A 24,357-nucleotide genomic window follows, 5' to 3' on the forward strand; every position below is an offset into this window, starting at 1 on the left:
TTCCATGTTGCGTTTTTGAGACAATCATACATTTAGTTTTTTTCTTGTTTATTTTTAGTCCATATCGAATGCAATAATCGTTAATTCTATTTAACAATTCTCCTAGCGATTCCAGGGTGTCTGTCATTATAACGGTGTCATCAGCGAATCTTATGTTATTTACTATTCTTCCGTTTATAGAGATTTCATCACTTAGTTTCGCTAATTAGTTAATAGTTAGGTAAACTAATTAATTACAAATATGCTGGATTTTGGCTGTTTTTGTGTTTTGTGTACCACCGCAAATAATGATATGTACCACCAGTGGTACATGTACCACAGATTGAGAACCCCTGACTTAAAGAATGAAGCACACGAAGAAGATAAGCTTCTGTCTTAAGTCATACCAATACATCCCTTTCACTAAACATTCCACCCAAAAAGGAAATATTTGCTTTTTTTTATTTCTATTTGACGTATTTGTGAACCTTTTCATTTCTAATTTCCCAATACTATCCAAACTTCTTCAAAAATCCGATGTGGTCTAACTGAATAAATCTTCTTTCTTTATATATTTTCTGCTGTCTGTAACGTCGTTTTTTGGATATTTCTTTATGTTCTTGTTTATGATTACCTCTCCAAAACTTATACACATAGTTCTTTTTTAAGTGATCCACCCTGTAGATAGGTAAAACAGTCGATAACAGTAGGTAGTAGTTCTAGTAGCGATAGGAAGTTGACGATAAACAAACACATTACAGTCAGCTGACATATAAAGGACCTCTTCTCTTGAGGACACGACCATGTTTTTACAAACATTCCCGAAAATTCTTTTTAATCTGGAAGGAAAAAAATGTTTTAAGTGCGTTTCTACCCACCTATCAGTTTCAGGGTGATTCCTAAAGAGCAAACCGTCGAAACACACAGTTGTTGGTTGAAGTTGAAAGTTTGCATCGTTAGTCAGTTGAGTTTTCAGTTGCGCTTGTTCACTCGACCTATGTGGTTGGTTGGTTTATTTCTGCTGGAGCGTCTCTGCCAATACGCAAATAGCGCGGGACTCTCGTTTTTCGAAATATTATGTGCCGAAAAAGTGTGCTGAGTTTTGTGAGTGTACATTTTGGTGAATATTAAGGATATTTTATTTGCTACGGATGGCGATTACGTCGGTGTACAGGGTAAGTTTGATTTTTTTTTATGAGAAGATGTGATGTTTATAGGAGTTTATATGAAGTTTCTGAATAGTGTTCGGGATTTAAACACAATAACAAAGTATTAGAAGTTAAATTTATCAAATTATAAACACTATTTTATGACTATAAACACAAATTGATACACTATTTTATGAGGTACACAAGTTTTTTCAATTTAATTTTTTGATTGGGATTAGCCACCATTTTATGTGGTACAAAGGCTTTTTCAGTTTACTTTTTTAGTTGGGATTAAGCCACGATTTTACTTTTCAGTTAAGTATATTTGACGTTTCGATTTTCACTTTGGAAATCGTTATCAAAAATGGTATTTTGATAACCATTTCCGAAGTAGAAATAAAAACGTCAAATAAACTTAACTTCAAAGTAAAATTGTGACTTATTTCCAACTAAAATAGTGAGTTGCATTAAGATGTCATAAGAAAATAGCTTCAGAACAATAATGTTTTTCAATGGTCTTCAAGCAAACATTAACTATTAGGTCTGGATCCCGCGCATGAAAAAAAAGTTGATTAATAGCAAGCTGAAAATTTGTTAATAGCTTAAGGGTGTCTAGTCCGACAAACTTTGATATATGGGAACACTGGAACAGGGGAAGTTTTAATTGTGGAACAGGTTAAAAATTTGGAACGGCCAGACCACAAAAACGGCACATGTATTTTGTCCGACAAAACAGACTTAAACTCTTCGAACAGAGATTAAACTCTCATGCAAAAATCAGACTGCTATTTATCACCAAATGGGCGTTTTAATGAGTGGAACATGTAGAATATGTCAAATGACAGGAATTATGACAGGTGATAAATAGCAGTATGATTTTTGCATGAGAGTTTAATCTCTGTTCGGAGAGTTTAAGTCTGTTCTGTCGGACAAAATAAATGTGCCGTTTTCGTGGTCTGAGCGTTCCAAATTTTTTACCTGTTCCACAATTAAAACTTCCCCTGTTACAGTATTCCCATATATCAAAGTTTTTTCGACTAGACACCCTTAAGCTATTAACAAATTTTCAGCTTGCTATTAATCAACTTTTTTTTCATACGCGGGATCCAGACCTATATGTAGTCTTTATACATTTAAAAGATGGTAGAAGTCAGCGAAGAAAACTAAACTATCCCTAAACACAAAAAAACACAATTCATGGTAATAACAAAAACCCAACAATGCCAAGAAAGTATAACAAAATATGGAGCACAAATTAAAAAAGTTGACCTTTTTAGAGGAGATGGCACATGAAGAAGAAGAAGATACATTTAGAAGACAATTAGTACATGTTCAGTCACATTAAACACCAAGATATAACTTTTTTGTAATAGAAACATTCCTCGCCTCTTCTTCTTCTTCAGGTGCCATCTCCCACGGAGGTTGGCAATCATCATAGCTATTTTAATTTTTGAGACAGTACCTCTAAATAGTTGTTTTGAGCTGCATCCAAACCATTCTCTCAGGTTCTTCAGCCATGAAATTCGTCTTCTTCCGATGCTCTTCTTTCCTTGCATTATGAGTCGCAGGATGCCATACTTCTCGCCCTCATCACATGTCCGAGCTACTGTAGTTTTCTTTCTTTAATTGTAAGTTCAACTTCCTTCTCTTTACCTATTCTTCTCAGTACTTCGTTGTTCGTAACTCTCCTATCTACAAAGGAAACCCTCATAATTCTTCTATAGGTCCACATTTCAAAGGCGTTAAGTCGTCTCATTGTCTCTACATTTAACGTCCATGATTCCACTTCATAGTATAGTACACTGTATACGTAACATTTTGTTAGGCGTACTTTACGGGCTAATGTTAAATCTTTGCTACATAGGACCTTTTTCATTTTCATAAAATTAGAACGTGCTTTTTCGATTCTGCCTTTGATTTCTGCAGCGTAGTCATTATTTACTGTTATAAGTGTTCCTAGGTAAGTGTACTTTTTTACTCTTTCAATCTGCTGGCCCTCTACTAACTACTATCAAGATCTCGTTATTATTATGGTTGTTTTTACTAATTTTCATAAACTTCGTCTTTTTGATATTGAGAGAGAGTCCATACTCCCTACTACACCTTACTATTTTACTCATGAGGCTTTGCAGGTCTTTAAACTATCGGCTATTATTACTGTGTCATCTGCATATCTGATGTTGTTAACTAAGACTCCATTTACTCTTATGCCGACTCTTTCATCTTCCAGAGTTTCTCGCATTACCTCTTCAGAATAAGCGTTAAATAATAGAGGTGATAGTATGCAGCCTTGCCCGACTCCTCTCTTTATTTCCATTTCTTCAGATGTTTATTTTTCAGTTCCTACTATTGCTCGCTGATTGTAATAGAAGTGTGTTATTAGTCTTAAATCTCTTTCATTTAGGTTTTTAGTTTTCAGAATTTCCATGAGTCGATCATGTTTTACCTACTTTATCAAACGCTTTATTGTAGTCTATAAAACAGACGTAAAGAAAGAGGACGGTTAACATCCAAACGTCTCTGTGTCAGCACGTTGCAGGAGAATAATGCCTCTCTGGTACCCATACCATTGCGGAACCCATATTGAGTGTCACTAATATCCAGCTCCAGTTTAGAGTGTATTCTGGCGCATATCTCCTCCTCATCGGCCCTTAATCCCTTATAGGGATGTGGTGACACCATAAAATTTTTATAATTATGTTCTGAGCTAATTATCCAGTCTCTTGAATTCCTCGGTTGATCAGTGTTTTTGTTTGATCCATCCAACGGCTCAGAGATCTTCCCCTCGGTCTTTTTTCCATCGTAACCTGTTCTTCTGGTAATGATGGAAACACTAGTCTCTCAAATATCCTTCAGAGTTGAATTAATTTTGGTCGCTAGGAAACAGTTTTTTTGTGCACTATGCAAACACCATTCATTATTTAGTCTTCGTTTAAGTTTGGTCTAGTTCCAAGTTCCCCCTAAAACTCATTTTCTGACGTCTCTTGATTTTTTTTCATAAATCTTTATGATTTTAAAAGAAAAAGAAAATATGGTTCAGATTTGATTACAATACAGAGCCTCTACTATGTGCTTATACGTATTTCGGAATAACCGTTTCCTCATCGGAGCACCTGGGTAGAGGCACTGAACTGCAAACAAATCCTTTCATCATTTCGGGATAATTATCAGTAGTAATTGCACAAGAGCTCTAAAATTATTGAATTTTTCCCGAGTGACACTTTGACAGTTTTAATTTCACGAGCCAAAGGCGAGTGACATTATGTCAAAGTGTCACGACACGAGAGCAAAAATTCTATATTAATTTTAGAGATCGAGTGCAATTTGTTGCGATTATTTCATGAATAAAACTGTTAAAAACCAAAATTTTATTGTAATTTATTTATGTAAGTACAAATAAGTACAATGAAACACACAGTTGTTATAAATATTTTACGGTTGAAAGTCATCACTTTTATAATTTTTAAAACATTAATTATCATTAATGTCACTGAATGTATTTTTTCATAGCAACGAAGGGCATCTGACGTAATATACTTACTTGACGACGGGAAATTATCAAAAATTATCAATTTAATTCAGATTTCTGTAGCTTTCTATTGGTCAGAATCTCCTATGAATGAAATAATCAAAATCATTACCAAAGATGCTACTAGCACCATCTATGAATCGAAAGTCAAATAAATCAAGTAATAAAATTCGAAATTATTTTTTTATCCTCTGAGCTTTTTATACGTATTTCGGAATAACCGTTTCCTCATCGGAGTACCTGGGTAGAGGCACTGAACTGTAATCAAATCCTTTCATCCTTTCGGGGTAATTATCAAAATTATTATTTACCAAAGATACTATTAGCACCATCTATGAATCGAAAGTCAAATAAGTCAAGAAATAAAATTCGAAATTATTTATCTTTTGAGCTTTTTAAGTTGGAAAAAATAAAGCATAACAGAGTGGCGAAATACTCGACCTAGGGAAATCTAAAATTGCATTTCACGTCCTGTCATTCACCGTATACTTAACCTTGCCAACCCCATTCTTAAATCCAGCTTCAGATCTCTTGTACATAGCACCTTCCTCAGTTTGTTAAAATTTGTACGTGCTTTTTCGCTAAAATTCGCTCTATGCGAATTCTTTCTCTTTCTTTGAGTGCAGTTGATTATGATTCCAGCAAGATTCCTGTTAGGTCCAATGAAATTGGCAGTTAAGAAGAAAGAATAACAAAGAATATTATGTTTAGCTTAAAGGGTAACGTTGAAGAGACAAAAAGAAATCAAATTAAAACAAATATATTATTTATTATGAATTCTAGATATGGCACGGGTTGATGAGAGAGTCGGGTTAATAGTTAATATGATTAGACCGCCGCTTCCCCAGAAGATTGTGTATCATCGACTTCTTTCTGAAGAAAGGAGAAATAAAACTTCTAACGAGACCAAGTTTCTAGTTACGCCTTCATAGTTGTTATTGCTTGCAAACCAAACGAATGCTGAATTAAAGAAGACACGGTGAGGTCTATAATTTGCATCTCATTTCCTGCCTATTTAGCGTTGCAACATTCCAACGAAAACCTGGTCTCGATACTCAGGAGTAAGACTAATACAGAAAAATTCGCCTTATAACGAAATCAAGAAACGTAGCTTATATTTTTGTTTACAAGGCTTCTTTTAGGCAGATGTCACTTGCTACGGCATCCATATCGAGTTCTTTTGTCGTGATTCGGTCCTAGGAGGCTTGATTTGTTTCAGTTCGTTCAGAGATAGCCATATACAGGGTGTTTCATTAATATTTGTCCATATAGTAACTGGAAAAACCTTATCACAAAATACGAAGATTTAACCTAAAACACTTAAATAAAATGTGGTTCCTTACTGAGTTACAGGGTGTTTTATCTAAAAATTTAAAAACTATTTTTGCTCGGCATTTTAAAACTATTCGATGTATCCTTTTCATACTTGGCAGGAAGTATAGGTACTGTACAAACTACTAAATTATGTTAAACAAACGTTTCTGTCTATTACCAGAGGCGTACGACGGGGGAAAGTGAATGGTTGATCGTTTCCAAATTCTACGCCAGTGGCGAAATTGCTATTTTAGTTCAATTTTTGGATTCTCCAATACTTTCTTTGAAAATAATATACTTTTCATTCGTAACGATAAAGTCATTAGTTTTCGAGATCTTGGAAGTTAAAAATGAAACGACACGGTTATTTTGATTAATGTATTGTGTCGCTTCATTTTTAATTTCAAATATCTCGAATACTAATCATTTTATCGTTACGAATGAAAAGTATATTATTTACATAAAGAGTATTGAAAAATCAAAAAATTACACTAAAATAGCAATTTTGTCACTGGCGTAGAATTTGGGAAGGGTCAACCAGCCACTATCCCCTGTCGTACGCCTCTGGTAGTAGCTAGAAACGTTTATTTATCTTAATTTAGTAGGGTGTACAGTACCTACACTTTCTGCCAAGTATGGTAAGGTCACGCCAAATAGTTTTAAAGTACTGGGTACAAATAATTTTTAAACTTTAATCATATGCATCATATAAATTAATCAAAATAACTGTGCCGTTTCATATTTAACTTCAAATATCTCGAAAACTAATGACTTTATCGTTACCAATGAGGAGTATATTATTTACGTAGAAAGTATTGGAGAATCTAAAAATGGCACTAAAATAGTAACTCCACCAGTGGCGTAGAATTTGAGAAGGGTCACCCATTCACTATCCCTGTCGGACGCCTCTGGTAGTAGCTAGAAACGTTTGTTTTTCATAATTTAGTAGGGTGTATAGTATTTGCTCTTTTTTTTGTTTCTATTTTACACATTGCGGATCTTTTCATTTTTAATTTCCCAATACTTCCATAGTTCATCAAGAATCGGATGAGGTTTAACTAATTTTCTTCCTTATATTCTAAAGTCTCTGTAACAAATTTTTTGGATATTTATGTATGCTCTTGTTTATGATTACCTCTACAAACTTACACATCCTTCTTTTTTTAAGAAAGCCACCCTGTAGCTAGGTAAAACAGTCGATAACAGTCAGTAGGTAGTAGTTCTAGTAGCGATAGGAAGTTGACGATAAACAAACACATTACAGTCAGCTGACATAAAGGACCTCTTGAGGACATAACGACGATGTTTTTACAAACATTCCCGAAAATTCCTAAAAATGGTAAGGTCACGCCAAATAGTTTTAAAGTACTGGGTACAAATAATTTTTAAATTTTAATCATATGAATCATATAAATTAATCAAAATAACTGTGCCGTTTCATATTTAATTTCAAATATCTCGAAAACTAATGATTTTATCGTTACCAATGAGGAGTATATTATTTACGTAGAAAGTATTGGAGAATCTAAAAATGGCACTAAAATAGTAATTCCACCAGTGGCGTAGCATTTGAGAAGGGCCACCCATTCACTATCCCCTGTCGTACGCCTCTGGTAGTAGCTAGAAACGTTTGTTTATTATAATTTAGTAGGGTGTATAGTAGTCGCATTTTCTGCCAAGTATTAAAAGGATACGTCGAATAGTTTTAAAATGCTGAGCAAAAATAATTTTTAAATCTTTAGATAAAACACCCTGTAACTCAGTAAGGAACCACATTTTATTTAAGTGTTTTAGGTTAAATCTTCGTATTTTGTACTAAGGTTTCTCCAGTTACTATATGGACAATTATTAATGAAACACCCTGTATATACAGTCTCTGATGATCTCCAATGAGAATGCAACTAGTAAGAGTGTTTATGGCGCTCTCTGAACGAACTGAAATATAATACATCTCTTGATTTCGTTTTACGGCGAATTCTTCTTTATTTAGTGTGTAAAAAAGTACGCTACCCATTACAAACGTAATAGAATGAAGTCGTAGGATGTAGAAAATTGACAAAAGGCTCTAATTAAATTTCCCGGCAACTATCTCCCTGGATACATCCACAAAGATAATTTTCTCGACTAATAGAACTTTGAACGGTAACAAGTCCAATTATAATACAAGTTCTTGCACGGGTCTGTTGTGAGAGATAACAAATTTAGCTTCACTGCAAATTTCTGGATTTCGGCGCTCATTTTCCGGGATCCTCTCCATTCTGCCACACCGGGATTTAATAAGGATTACTCTGAGAATATAACACATGACTCGTGGAAAAGGATGTTTTAAAAGTTGATACGTCGACTTTTGCTTGGCGGCGGCCGCAGGCACACGGTATGAATGCCGATAAAGCCCTATGGTTAATTATTCACGGATATGAGCCTCAGCAAGAATTATACTGATGAAAAAATATATAAGAAAAGGCGAGCCGTGTGAAGTTGGCACCTCTAAATACGATTTTTTTTTAATTGTCCATCAAATGTCCACTCTTGTCCAGCAAAAATTTTTTTTGTCCACCTTTTGTTTACGAGATACTAAAAAAACGTGAAATAAGGCCCAACACCCCGAAGTCAAAAAACGTCGTAAAAACTGATACGTTTGATTGTCCAACTGTTGTCCACACTTGTCCAGGCATTTTTTTTAATTGCCCACTTTTTATTTATTTAAATTAGCAATAATTATCGTTTGTTAGTAAAAATGCCAAAAAATGAGAATTTTTGGAAATTTTTTTCACGTTTGATTGTCCGTCGAATGTCGAATGTCCAATGTTTCCGAATTCGTGTTCAGACATTTTCATTACTTGTGAAACATTGGTTTTTTCTCAGCAATATTTTTTAGTTTGGTAGCAACAATGGATCATGAATGCGAATTCCAAAAAATGATATTTTTATTCAACGCCGTGTAGGAAAGGTTACTTGTCCACACGCTCGAGCGATGCAATATTCCCATTTTCACACATTGTTAAATAAAATATCGTTCTTAACTAGTGTGGAACAGTTTTTTTAACTCATCTGATTACAATGCTCGCCTTCGGCTCGCATTGCAACCCTCAGATTCGTTTAAAAAAACTTTTCCACACTAGTGAAGAAATATATTATTGTTTGTTTGATGTTTTTAACTTTTACTATTGCTTAGCAAGAAAATTTTCGTTGTCAATTTTTAGCCTAAGAGATAATTAGATTAATTTCTTGGTTTTTTTTAAATCTCTTGAACAAAAGGTAGACAGAAAAAACTTTTAGCTAAACAAGGATGGAAATTCGATTGACAATCAAATATGAAAAAAAATTCAAAAATAGTATATTACATAACTAGGACTTATTTTATTTATGAGTGTGAAGTTTGTACACAGATGCGAAGCCGATATTTACAATCATATGAGTAAATATTAGATTTGTTTTTTTTCTTGACATTTTTATTAAAAAACTACAACTATTCCTATAATGAAGAAAAAAGTGGAAAAGTAAAAAAAATGCCTGAACACGTGTGGACAACTATTGGACAATCGAAACCTCTCAGTTTTGACGACCTTATCTCGAATTCGTAAAACTGTACTTTTTCCCGGCCCGAAAAATTATTTTAAACTATATTTTTCAAAAAAGGTGGACAAAAAAACTTTTTGCTGGACAAGGGTGGACATTCGACGGACAATCAAACGTGAAAAAAAATTCCAAAAATTCTCATTTTTTGGCATTTTTACTAACAAACAATAATTATTGCTAATTAAAATAAACAAAAGGTGGACAAATAAAAAAAAATGCATGGACAAGTGTGGACAACAGTTGGACAATCAAACGTATCAGTTTTTACGACGTTTTTTTGACTTCGGGGTGTTGGGCCTTATTTCACGTTTTTTTAGTATCTCGTAAACAAAAGGTGGACAAAAAAAATGTTTGCTGGACAAGGGTGGACATTCGATGGACAATCAAACTTGAAAAAAATTCCAAAAATTCTCATTTTTTGGCATTTTTACTAACAAACGATAATTATTGCTAATTTAAATAAATAAAAGGTGGACAATTAAAAAAATGCCTGGACAAGTGTGGACAACAGTTGGACAATCAAACGTATCAGTTTTTACGACGTTTTTTTGACTTCGGGGTGTTGGGCCTTATTTCACGTTTTTTTAGTATCTCGTAAACAAAAGGTGGACAAAAAAAAATTTTTTGCTGGACAAGGGTGGACATTCGATGGACAATCAAACGTGAAAAAAAATTCCAAAAATTCTCATGTTTTGGCATTTTTACTAACAAACGATAATTATTGCTAATTTAAATAAATAAAAGGTGGACAATTAAAAAAAATGCCTGGACAAGTGTGGACAACTGTTGGACAATCAAACGTATCAGTTTTTACGGCGTTTTTTTGACTTCGGGGTGTTGGGCCTTATTTCACGTTTTTTTAGTATCTCGTAAACAAAAGGTGGACAAAAAAATTTTTTACTGGACAAAAGTGGACATTTTATGGACAATTAAAAACATTTTTTTTTTAATTGTGTTTAGAGGTGCCAACTTCACAGGGCTGAAAAGGCGAACCAAAAATACAACATCAGTTGGTAGGTTTTATAGTAAACTAGCTGACACGGCAAACTTCGTACCGCTTTAGAAATAAAGAATATGTCAAAGTTCATGTATAATTATGTATTGCAAAAGAATCAATTTAATTCTGATAAGCAATATTTTTTTGCGATGCGTAAATATACAACGATGGCGGTTTTTCAATGCGTGATTAATTTCAACTCCTCGACATTTCAACTCAAGTTTATTGCGCAAACTTAACATTCAAACAAAAAATTAATAATTCAAGTATTTAACATTTTTTGACACCATCCAGATCTTTTTCAGATAAATCAGTTTCGATCTTTTTTTGTAAAATTTAATAATATTAGTTTTTTAGTATTAATATATCACTAATTTAATTGACTTTTCATTAATATATCATTAATTATTATTTTTCGAAATAATTTCACTATGCAAAGTTTCCGATAAAATGGTTATTCTGTTTTCTGTTATAATAATTATATTAAAGAAACTTGTGAACAAGCTAATATACATCACGTTTAATAGGTAACTAATTACACAAGATAACGATCACAAATCGTAACCATATACTATACATAGTTACAACGGCTTCTTTCAAACATTAAGAATTCGCGTGAGTTTAAGAAAAAAAAAACGATGAATATCTCATAAATAACCATGAACAGTTCGTTTTGGAAATATTAATATGGCCACGTATATCAGTTGATATTTATGCATGCGTTATTGGTATTCTACACGTCGTTTTTCAACAAAACTAGTAAATCTGGTGGAAAATACAAATTTTCGAGAATGCTGGTTTATTCCTCGTTAAAAAGCGATTACCAATCGGTAGTTTTTGTATTTCAATAAAACCGAGACTTTATGAAAACCGCTCTGTGCTTGCCACTTCTCGTTGTCAATGAAACTCTTGTCTAATTGGAAAAAATATTTTTATACACTATTTGTTTTAATTTGCGTCGTATATTCAATTCATGTCGGTAAAGTTAGCATATCCATTTTCTTTGTCTCCTTTTGGCATCACAACCCTGGATGGGCCTTCGGCTGTCTGGCTACGTCCTTTCGTTCAGACTTCTAGAGGTAAAGAGTACATTCTCCTTCATTGTCTTATATTCATAGTTTTCAGGTCGTCTTCTACGTCATCCAACCATCTTGTTCTTGGCCTTCCTTTTTTTCGTCTTCGTGTCGGCTTCTATTGTAATATTTTCTTTGTTGTTTTTGTATCTTCTTGTCTCTGAACATATCCCAGCCATGATGGTCTTTGACTTTTCACAAATCTTACAATATCGTACCTTTCGTTTAGTTCGTTAGTTTCGTCGTTTCTCCTGATTCTCCATATGCCGTCTTCTTCTTGCACATGGCTGTATACTTTTCTCAGTACCTTTCTCGCGAATGTCTTGAGTTAAGCTTCATCTTTTTTTCTTATTGTCCAGGTTTCACAGCCTTTGACTTGTCTTCTTTCCTTCATTAATTGCTTAGTTTCGTAGCTTATTTTTCTTCTTTACTTCTTGTTTTCTTTGTGACCTGTACTTATAGTCCGGCGAATTCTTCCCCACTTGTTTTTACTTTGAAGGCATCTATCAGTGTTGTTGTTTCAAGATTATGTTTCTCTTTTCTTCCGTGTTAATATTTATTTTCGCCCTAACTATACTTACAGTATGGTGCAAATGCCTGGAATAAATTCGATATTTCGTAAACCGGAGAATTTAAGGAAAAATCTCGAAACAGGTCGATTGTTATTTTTAAAGTGCGATATTTTGGCATATATCTCATACGAGTGACGTCATCCATATGGACGTGATGACGTAATCGATGATTTTTTTTTTAAATTAGACTAGGGGTCTTGTGATAGCTCATTTGAAAGGGTATTCAATTCTATATTCAGTAATATAAATATTAATATAATTATTTATATACAGTGTCCAAAAATATTTTTTTTAAATTAAACTAATTGACAAAAGAAGAAGAATGTATGTAATTTATTTAATTCAAAATACATTTTACTATTGTCAGAAAACAGAAAAAAATGTTTATTTGACAAATAAGCATTATTTTTCTTTTAAATTCAATGTTCAAACCAGCTCCCGCCAACCACCTGCCTCTTGGAAGTTTGAACATTTAATTTAAGCGACAAGCAATGCTTATTTGTCAAATAAACATTATTTTCTGTTGTCGTATTTTAAATTAAATAAAATACTTACAGTGGAACCTCGATAACTCGGATTAATCAGGAGCGCGGCCGATCCGGGTTATCGAAAATCCGGGTTAGCCGGAGAGCATGGTAAAAATTAATAAAATACGGTATACTTATAGATATAGATAAGCAAAATAATATGAAATATATATGCACAGTTTACCTATGGTTGTATAGAGTTTAGTATAGACAATATAGAGTATTATTAATTTCTAGGTAAAAATACTGTCAGTTTGGTTGTGTCAATAATTTCGTCTGGTCTGCTTATGTAATTTAAGAACAGTGACTCTTTCATTGTTTAAAAGACCATTGTTTAAAAAACAATTTTTTAAAAGACAGTTGAAAATAAATAAAGGAATAACAGGTGCCTGTTGTTTGCGATAATGAATGTCGCTCTGCCGCCGCCGTGTGCATGAATCATTTTTACTATCATATGTATAGTTCAAATTACACAGATACCCATTATCTCTCAAATATTATATTATGATTGAAGGGAAGTTTTATCAATGAAACTCGATATTTTTAAGACATTCCAGAAGCGGCTGCAGATAAAATGTTTTAACATAGTACATACATTTTTATTGTTGAAATGTTTGTCCGATGAAAATCGGTCCGGGTTAGCCGGACTTCCGGGTTATCGGGGGCGACTTATCGAGGTTCCACTGTGCTTACATTCTTCTTGTTTTTCAATTAATTTAATTCAAAAATTTTTTTTGAACACTGTGTATAAACATTTATGTTAATATTTATACTACTGAATACAAAATTGAATACCCTTTCAAATGAGCTATCACACGACCCCTAGTCTCATTAAAAAAATCATCGATTACGTCATCACGTACATATGGATGACGTCACTCGTATGAAATATATGCCAAAAATATCGTAATTTAAAAATAAAAATCGACCTGTCTCGGGATTTTTCCTTAAAGTCGCCGGTTTACGAAATATCGAATTTATTCCAGAAATTTGCACCATACACCATACTGGTCACTAGGATTTAGTATGTACGTTGTTTATTCTACATTATTATTGTATCTAAATATTTTACAGTTATACCTAAGTCAAAGCTTAAATATCTAAATTGGAAGAGCTCATTAAAAATGGTCCTCCTTCCTTAGTGTTCAAAGGCTCACTCTACATTATTATATTTATTAAATCATTTGTTTACTACTTTTATTGTGATTATATTATTCCGATGTAGCTATTTCGTATTATTATTATATTATCAGCATTATGTTATCTGAAATAAATTTTATGTTGTATTGTATTTTTAAATTATACAGCGTGTTTCATTAAGAATTGTCGATATAGTAACTGGATAAACCTTAGCACAAAATACTAAGATTTAACGTAAAATATGTACTTAAATAAAATATTCCTCTTTACCGATATACAGAGTGTTTTATTACAATAGTATATTATGCAACGAGCATTTAATGCAACAAGCGAGTGTGAGGGATACGAAACGAGCCGCCTAGCGGCGAGTTTCGTATAGAGTACGAGCTTCATAATGATAACTAAATGCAAGTTGTATAGATGATTTTTTCTATGATCATTCACAACAAAAAATATATTCAAATTTATTAATTTTGTAACGCAAATAAATTAAGTAGTTTGTCAGTTTGTTTACATATTGAGAACTGTCAAAGCGTATGTATTTGACTCGCCATTGATCACTGCGCGTGTGCCACCTTCATCGCGAATGCCATATCGCGATTCTATTGGTTAAAAATCTGTATCTTAATGAAAATCTGTATCATAATGAAGTTCATTATGATACCGGTAGTAAAATCATAATTGATATATTATAGTATGAGAATAGAAAAATATTCTAAAATGATTTTAGTCCATTGTTAAAGGACCTTTTAATATTTTTTGTTCAAACTTGACACACAGTTTACACATGTTAAGGTACTTTAACTAGTCTTAAAAGATAGTTTTTCGCTGTAACCAGAGACGTGCTGTAGGGATATATACTTCATTTTCGCTCCTTTCCCCCTCACAATCTACGCCACTGTCGTAATAATCATTTCAGCAACGCAAATAACTTGAAAACTACTTACTCTATCGCATTGAGACAAACGGATGATATTTACGTAAAAAGTAACGAAGAATCAAAAAAACATGCTGAAATGATTATTACGACAGTGGCGTAGATTGTAAGGGGGAAAAGGGCCGAAAAGGAAGTATATATCCCTACAGCACGCCTCTGGTAACAGCGGAAAACTATCTTAACACTAGTTAAAGTATCCTAATATGTGTAAACTGCGTGTCAAGTTTGGACAAAAAATATTAAAAAGTGCTTTAACAATGGGCTAAAATCATTTTGATACACTCTGTATCTCGGTAAGGAAGAATATTTTATTTAAGTGTTTTGGGTTAAATCTTCATATTTTGTTCAAGGTTTCTCCAGTTACGATATGGACAATTCTTAATGAAACACAGAAACACCCTGTATATTTACTGCTGTGCAAAGTAAAACCCGCTCAACAAATAAATATGAAATATAAGTAAACTTTAGTTGAATTTGCTTGCCCCTAATTTTCCGTTGATCGGTGTCGACATCTAATATATTCCTTCCTTATAACTTGTGTTGATATATTTCAAACTGTTATCGAAATATGTTTGAAACGAATGAGGAAATTGAAAAAGCCCTGTTTATTGTTTTAGAACGCTACTTTCAATTTGTACCCGTTGGCTATGAACGTACCTAGGCAATAAACACCAGCGTACACATGTATGTTTATAAGAAAATGATTATTATTAGATTTATTATTGCAGATGTTTGATTATAGGATCTGAACTCGGTAGTGCGAGGTTCGATTTATAATAGCAATATTTTATTGTGTAAAACATGTAGTTATATAAGAGTAAGACGTCTTCGATATATACCACTACTTGCTTATTGTTTTCAAGCTTACACTTTACCGATATTTGATAGTCAAAGAGAGAGGGAGTGAATGAGAGTGAGGAGAATAGAGGAAAAAGTTATATCAAATATAACTACAAGATACCTCGAAAGTGGACGAAATATCCTAATAGGTTTCTTAGGCCAAGCTAACCACAAAATAAAATTATTTTTTTCAAGTTAAAGTGTGGCTTATTTCCCAGTTAGAATAGTTAATTACAAAAATGCTACATAGCCGTTCTTTAACGGTAAAATATTGCAAAATCTCTAAATTTTAAAGAACCGCTTGGATTGACATAAAATTTGGCATACACATAGCTAACACGTCAAAGAAAAAAAGTGATATTGTGCCGATATGTGCTTTTGCCCTGGGGTGGTTTTCACCCCCTCTTGGGGGTGAAAAAATATTCGTCCAAAGAAAGTCAGGAAATGGATAAACTGGCTAATTTTAAGTAACTTTTGTTCTATAGAGTTTTTTCACTAAGTCAATACTTTTCGAGTTATTTGGCAGTGAATATGTTCATTTTTTCAACAAAATAACCACGCTTTTAGACGGTTTTTCACAAATAACTCAAATAGTAAGTATTTTGTCGAAAAAACATTCTTAGCAAAAATATAGCCTGTAAAATTTTTTAAAAAATGGTGTATATATCACGTCTCTATGCCTAGGAGAAGCAGAGTTATAGCTAATAAAACATAGGTTCATATTCGTCAAATTCCAAATGGAATACTTTAACGTGAAATAACCAAAAATAAAGCACATTTCGGGGAAAACTCATTACAACTTATTTAAAGTGTTTAAAAAAAGCTTTATTTTTACTTTATCGTACTATATACGTAGTATAGTATAATAGATAAAGTTATAGGATCGTTAAAAAAAAATTTTTTCAGATTTCACTTTTTTTCGACGTTTTGAGTCCCCCTGAGTCTAAAAAGCAAATAAAAAAAACATGTCGGAAGTATGTACGTACGTACGTACGTATGTACGTACGTATGTCGCCACCGCCCAGCAAAAACTACTGGACCGATTTTGATGAAATTCGGTATGAGTAAGTTTAAGAGAATTTTGTCGAGAAACTAAGTTTTTAAAAAAAATCTCTCAAAGGGGGGCCGAAATAGGGGGGTTATTTAGGGCCCATTTTTGCAAATTTTGACAGAAATAAATGAAATTCAACTCAAAGTAAGCTCATCGATAGGTAAATAAAAGTACGGAATTTGACATTTCCAAATTCAAAATGGCGGCCAACATGGCCGACCGCCCCCCCGACCGCCCCCCCGACACATTTCCCTATCTATCTAAAAAGTTTTTGAAGATAAGTTTAATTTGAAAAAGTCGTTATATAGCCTAAAGATGGGGCTATAAGAAAGATGTTATCGTTTTTCAGAAAAAGTTACGGGTTGCCTATATTTAAGGGGTCAAATTTTGACATACATTTGAACTAGATTTTCTCAAAAATGGCTCCAAGGAATTTTTTTATTTTTTGATATATTTTTGATATCCTATCAGTAAATTGAATGACATTAGTCATATATCTTAACTCCCCATAGGAGGGGAGTTATGAATGTTTTATAAAAAAATATTCGAGTGCCCGTAACTTCCTTCTTAATAGAAACTAAAATTTGAAATTTTGCAGACATATATGGTATTTTATTATCTATTATCACAATAAATTTTACCAAAAACATGGCTTCCGGTTGAACCGGAAATTAATAAAAAATCTTAATTTTTTTGATACGCCCTGTATATTTTAACACATTTTGAAAGAATGCAAAATTACCTTTCGAATGACATAAAATTTATTGCTGTAGCTCAAAAACTCGAAAAGTTACGGTAAATAGAAATTTTGCTATAATCTTATGTGTGTCCTCTCTCACGCGTTCATAGCAGAGCATTATTGTAGAGCAGTCAATGAGGGTATTTGGCTCCGAATTCCATCCTACTACATTGATGTACTTGATATTTTCACAGTAAGTAGGGAATAGCTCAAGAAACAAAATCTACCCTATATACTATGGCGCTTTTATCTTGGGGCGGTTCCCACTTCTTCAAGGGGGTGGAAAATTTGTTGGTCAAAATAAGCACGGAAGTGGCTGAAGAACCTATTTCTAAGCAAAAACTGGTCTATACTTTTTTTTGAGAACTCAATACTTTTTGAGTTATGCGTAGTTGAAAATTGGCCATTTTCATTGAAAAATGACACCTTTTCGGACGGATTTTTTGTGAATACCTTAAAAACTATGCATCGAACTAAAAACTCTATATAAAACATTTTTTAGATTATAAATAATAAAGAGATTCGTTCCTTCGTAAATGTTCTATTTATAATACAAAAAGAGATATGGTAGGTGAAAATAGTTTGTTTTTTGGTGCATGCTCAAATTGGTGTATTCAACTTGAAATAACAGAGGAACGGTAGGTTTTAGGTGTATAATGCTACCAACACCTTTTGTAGTGTTTGAAAAGGCCTTTAAAACGAGCACCGTTAAATGTCGGGTACTTACAAACTAAGCGAGATATGGTGCAAAAAATATAATGACTAATGTACTTTAAGGAAAAATGAAAAGTATATACATTTAACTCCCCATCCACCATAATTTAAATGCATTGTTTTTCTTCTCAATACCTTTTAATATAGTGTTATTTCTACTTTCAAAAAGTTAAACGGGTTTAAAATGAATGGTTTTTTTAAAAAATGTGATCAAATTATAGAATGAATTTTTAAATTTTCTTAAAAATCTTCCTTTTTCTCCATGTAATTCGAAAATAAAAATATTTCACCCCTGAGAAGTGGTGGGAACTTCCCCCATGATAAAAGCGCCATAGTATATAGGATAGACTTTGAATTAGGAGATTGGGCTACTCCCAAAATTTCATTAAAATCCATGCAGTAGGATAGAATTTGGAGATAATATCTTGTTCTTAATCTCGCGCATTGAGTGGCGTAATCGAAATAGAATGAAATGCAAATATTGTAAACTATTAATTTCTCAGAAAAATGAACTAATTTGAAATAAAAGTATGAATATAATATTCTATTGATTTATGCAATAATCTACACATCTATAGTGTGTCCCCGAAATATGGCATCGAACATTTTCTCAAATGCAGGAATTAATGATGCGTAGAACCATAAAATACTTTTAAGTACAGTAGGTGTTTCTAAAATATCAAAATAACGAGTAACTTTGTTATTTTTATAGAATACCAATATCTAGTACCATAACGATAATAGATCGGCACGATAAAGTTCTCGGGCGGCCCTTCCGTCCAGCGTTTTGTTTTATAAAAAAAATTTCTAGCATCAAAATTAAACGAGTTACGCTCAAAATAAAGTTAGTCCCTTTTGGTTTTGGTAAAAAAATTGAGAAAATTACCCCCTAATTAGTATCTTAAATGAACTTAATCGTTACGACTTCACAAGTTTCTTGACTTGTGTATATATTTTTTATATGATCTGTAAGTTTCATCGGTTCAAAGTCCTTATTATTGAAAGGGCTGTAGTTAAAATTGGTCGAACGAGTCACTGATCACGAATGTATGCAAATTTAGAAACACCAAATCTTAATCAATTGTTGTCTAACAGAAAAACAAAAAAATACATGATATTCAGAAAATAAAATCTGACTTTTTTTTTGTTTTTCGAGATTTTTGGTATATCTATCAATTTTTAAGTTATTTTGAAAAAAGCATATTTTTAAAAATTTAATTTTTTAAAAATTTTACTTTGAAACCAAATTTTTTCAAAAATAAGCACTTTGAATCGATGAAACTTACAGATCATATAAACACAACATAAGTAAAATAATTTGTGGAGCGGTAACGATTAATTTCATTTAAGTTGCTAATTAGAGGGTGGTCTTTCCGATTTGTTTTTTGAAAAAACAAAAGGGACCAACTTTATTTTGAGCGTAACTTGCTTAACTTTAATGCTAGAAACTTTTTGTAAAAACAAAAATAAAGCTTTTTCTAAACACTATAAAAAGTTATAATGGGTTTTCCCCAAAAAGTGCTTAATTTTTTGGATATTTCACGTCGAAATATTCTATTTGAAATTTGGTGAATATGAATATATTTTTCATTGGCTATAACTCCGGTTATACGAGATCCAGAGACCTAACGCGTACACCATTTTTTTTACTTTTTCATAAGCTATATTTTTGCTAAGAACGTTTTTTTCGACAAAATACTTACTTTTTGAGTTATTTGCGAAAAAGCGTCTAAAAATGTGGTTATTTTGTTGAAAAATGAACATATTCACCCGCAAATAACTCGAAAAGTGTTGACTTGGCAAAAAAGCTCTATAGAACAAAAGTTACTTAAAATTAGTCAGTTTACCCATTTCCGGACTTATTTTGGACATATATTTTTTCACCCCCAACATGGGGTGAAAGTCACCCCCAGGGCACAAGCACACATCGGTACAATATCACTTTTTTTCTTTGACATGTAAGCTATACGTATGCCAAATTTCATGTCAATCCAAGCGGTTCTTTAAAATTTAGAGCAAAAACCGTGAAAGAATGGACTAACAAATAAATAGCTTCAGTCAACACTAACCACAAAAGTTCTAATCAACAAAATCAATAAATTAAAAACTTTATCAGATGAACAACAAGGATTCAGATTCGAAAAATCCTGCGTAGACGCCGTATTTGTACTAAGATAAATCACAGAAAAGGCCATCGACTACAATAAACCAGCATATATGTGTTTTATAGCCCTGACAAAGGCTTTCGATTGAACACAAGTCGAAGACGTCTTACACTTACAGTATAGAAGAAACATACCAGTCAATATTATACAAACCATCGAAAACATATATTTCCATAATCGACTACAGGCAATATGGACAATGATACTTCTACAGAACACAAAAGGAAATATGGAGAATGATCAGAGGACAAAGAAAAGAGATGAACGAACTAATAAAAACGAAACACATTCAGAAGGAAACTTGGACAGACTATTTTCGATCTCTGTTTGCTAAAGATAACGATAACGAACCACCAACACCTGAAGTGACAACAAACGAAGAAGTAAATATTGAAGAAGCAGAGGTAACGGAAGCATTAAGGAAATTAAAGAATAGAAAATCACCAGGAGAGGACAGAATATCGAATGAACTCCTAAAGTATGGAGGACAAGACAAAACAGAATACCACAAGAATGGAGATCAAGCATCCTAATACCTCTCTTCAAAAAGGGAGAAAAATCGGACCCGGAAAATTACAGAGGAATTAATTTATTAAACACAACATTAAAATTAACGACCAAAGTGATAACAAACAAACTGAATAAAATTATAACATTAGCAGAAAAACAACAAGGTTTTAGGTCGGGAAGATCATGCACCGACGCTATATTTATAATGAGGCAGATTCAAGAATTAGAATACAACAAACCTGCATACTTATGTTTCGTGGACCTCAAGAAGGCATTTGACAGGGTCAAATTAAAGGACGTTATCCATTTATTGTACGCAAGAGAGGTACCTCTAGGAATAATTAAAACGATCGAAAATATCTATCAGGACAACACAATAAAAGTAAAAGTAGACGAAGAACTAACTGACCCAATTGAAGCTGGCAATGGGATAAGACAGGGAGATTCCCTGAGTCCTCTGTTGTTCAACCTGATCATGGACGAAATAATAAAAAAAGTAAGAACAAAAAAAGGATACCAAATGGGAGAAAAACAACTTAAAATAATCTGCTATGCAGACGACGCAATACTAATCTCTCAAAGTGAAGATGATTTACAACGTATGCTGCACGAATTTAATATAAACGCTAGAAAATTTAACATGTTAATTTCCCCAAAAAAGACTAAATGCATGGTTATAACAGCAGATCTAATAAGGTGTAAATTAGAGCTGGAGGGTCAAATAATAGAACAAGTCAAGGAGTTTAAATATCTAGGCATCATACTATGCAGCTACGGAAAGCTCGAAACAGAAGTGGAAGATCACAGGGCACTCGTAACCGAGCGTGCAACGCGTGCAGCGCACGCCAACGCGTGCGGCGCACGCGGGCGTAACCCCAAAGGGGCGCCAAACCGAAGGTTTGGTAAATAAGAAATATTTATTTTAAATGAGACAATCATTTTTTATATACAATTTTAATTATTTCATGAACAGCTAGAGAAATCTCAAAAATCAAAAAATATTGTGTTATTACTCAAAAAATAATTATTCCCGTCCTGAAATGTTGAACTTACTCCGTCAAAAATATATTACATTTTGTTGTTCCTTAATATTTTTTTTTCTTTGAAGTAGATTGAATTACGCTTGGCATATAATCCAATCGATTCTATGTTGTAAACTAAAGCGACACTCAAAATAGTCAAATAAACATCAAATCACACTCCTTGACGAGTAGAAACATAAATTAACACCCATAAAACGCAACTTAGCAGTTTTATTCCAACAAAAACACAACTTGCTGGATCAAGCAGTTTTACTCTTATAAAGTTAATCTTTTACTCGAATTTATGATAATTACCCTTAAGTAAACAAATACTCTATAAATTATGATCATGTATTTGACTTGAGTATCTTTTTCCTTCTCGTCTATGCATTTATTATGCACAAACAATATTTACTCTTACTGGTGAACGGGTGGTTTACTGCAGTGAAAGGTTTAAAATTTTATTTTATATTGGTGTTAATAATTGGTGTTAACGACTATTTAGTCCTGTCGCCAGGAGGGGTACAACGGCCTCGTTAATTCAGATGGACTTAACCAAATTTTTTTTATGTATTTTGACCCGTAGAACACGAATTTTTTGGGTAACAGTTGATCCGGATGACGATAAGATTGTTATAAACAAAGAACTTGAGGAATTACATAACAGCAATTTTCGAGATAAACGCGGTTAAACTTTCAAAAAATTTTTGAACCCGAATAACTTTTGACTGAAAAATAAAATAGCAATTCTGCTTGCATCATTTCAAAGTTCAAGTCAAAATCTATCGGTTTTGATTATTTACGTTGCTAAAAATTAAGATTTTATTTGTTAAACAAAGCCATAAACACATAGTGTTTCACGTGCCCAATGCATGGGTTTTGATGTACGTAATCTACGTAGAAATTGTCTGTATGCGTGCCTACTCGTTCGATTTCAAATGAGAAATGCATTGAAAACATCATTCAAACACTATGTGTTTATAGCTTTGTTTAACAATAAAAAATTAATCTTTAGCAATGAAAGTAATCAAAACCGATAGAATTTGATTTGAACTTTCAAATGCGGTAAGCAGAATTGCTATTTTATTTTTCAATCAAAAGTTATTCCGGTTCAAAAATTGCAATTTTTCGATTATAAAAAAACTGATAAAAACATTTTTTGCTTAGAATGACCCAAAAAATACAAAAAAATGTTTTGTTTTGCGAAAAATCGCTGTGATGTGATTCCTCAAGTTCTTTGTTTATAACAATCTTATCGACATCCGGATCGACTGTTATCCAAAAATTCGTGTTCTACGGGTCAAAATACATAAAAAAACTTGGGTAAGCCCATCTGAATTAAGGAGGCCGTTGTACCCCCACTGGCGACAGGACTAATTATTGCAATATCCGTTGGGTTTTTTCTGCCCTGATTTTAAACTTTTGTTTTCGTGTTACAAATATTGGACAATCTTTTTTATTTGTTGTTATTTTAAGTGGTGTGGAAATTAAATTAATTGTGAAAATGGTAAGTATCATAATCATTGCATAGAATAATAATAATTCATTTTAAATAGTTATAATCGGGTTTCGTCTAATAAAATCCACAATTTACAATATATTTTGAAAAAAAAAAAGAAAATAATTAAGGCATTGTGTCTGCGTAACTTGAAACCAGATGGGAAACTTTTTTATTATTAATTTTAAGGAAAAAACTTATTCTTCATAAAATGCTTTGCATAGTCTAAAAACTAAAATGCAACCAAATATAAAATTGTGTCATTATTTCTAATGAATGAAAAGGGCGTTGTTGAAAAGTACAATTAATGTACCTACGATAAAAAGTTTTTCTAAAAAGCTTTGCATGGTCTAAAATATAAGATGCAACCATCAAATCCCATCAAATTTTTTTATTTTTATATGAGATATATGTAAAAAAATATGAGTTTCGATCAAAAGTAAAGTGCCTTTCTAGATCATAATAATTTTCAATTAGAAGGATGTAATTGCATACACAAACATAGTTTTTAACGCTGAACAAATGTTAATAACTTTTCAATATTGTGAAAACTAAACGTACTTTGCTCTTGACCGAAATTCATATTTTTTGACACACCTCGTAAAAGATTCATAAAATTTGATATTTGATAGATGCATTCTGAGTTGTAGACAATGCAGAACTTTTTATGAAGAATAACTTTTACTCGTAAAATTAATAATAAAACAGTTTTCCATATTTATGGTTCCTAGTTATGTAGACACCCTGTATAAAATTTGTTTGAAAACTTTTAAATGACAAAATATTGTTGTTTATTTACTTAAATGTATGTTTTTAATTTAATATGCAGGTTGCTTCATTAATGTTGCAAACAATTTAGGGGGAAAGGCGCAAAATGTCGCCTGTCAAAATTTTCAATGTGTTTTAAATGTATTCATTTTTTTCAAATCCTAAGAAAACTAATAAGTATTTTTAAAAAAATTAAATGTAGAATGAAAGATAACGTTATTGCCAAGGGCCGATAGTCCCTTAACATAAATAAAA

The 24,357-nt window shown here is 32.5% G+C and overlaps 1 protein-coding gene across 1 annotated transcript in view; it reads left to right on the forward strand.

Moving 5' to 3' along the window:
• The first annotated feature begins 940 nt into the window (after nt 1-940).
• Nucleotides 941-24,357, forward strand: part of LOC114332026 (tumor necrosis factor receptor superfamily member wengen) — a 333,411-nt gene continuing 309,994 nt past the window's right edge. Inside the window, exon 1 of the mRNA XM_028281729.2 lies at nt 941-1,154. Within this exon, the coding sequence (XP_028137530.2) occupies nt 1,131-1,154 (24 nt within the window). The 5' untranslated portion in view covers nt 941-1,130. The remainder of the gene's footprint in view (nt 1,155-24,357) is intronic.

Source organism: Diabrotica virgifera, chromosome 1 (genome assembly GCF_917563875.1).
Source record: "Diabrotica virgifera virgifera chromosome 1, PGI_DIABVI_V3a".
In the NCBI taxonomy this organism is placed as follows: Eukaryota; Metazoa; Arthropoda; class Insecta; order Coleoptera; family Chrysomelidae; genus Diabrotica; species Diabrotica virgifera.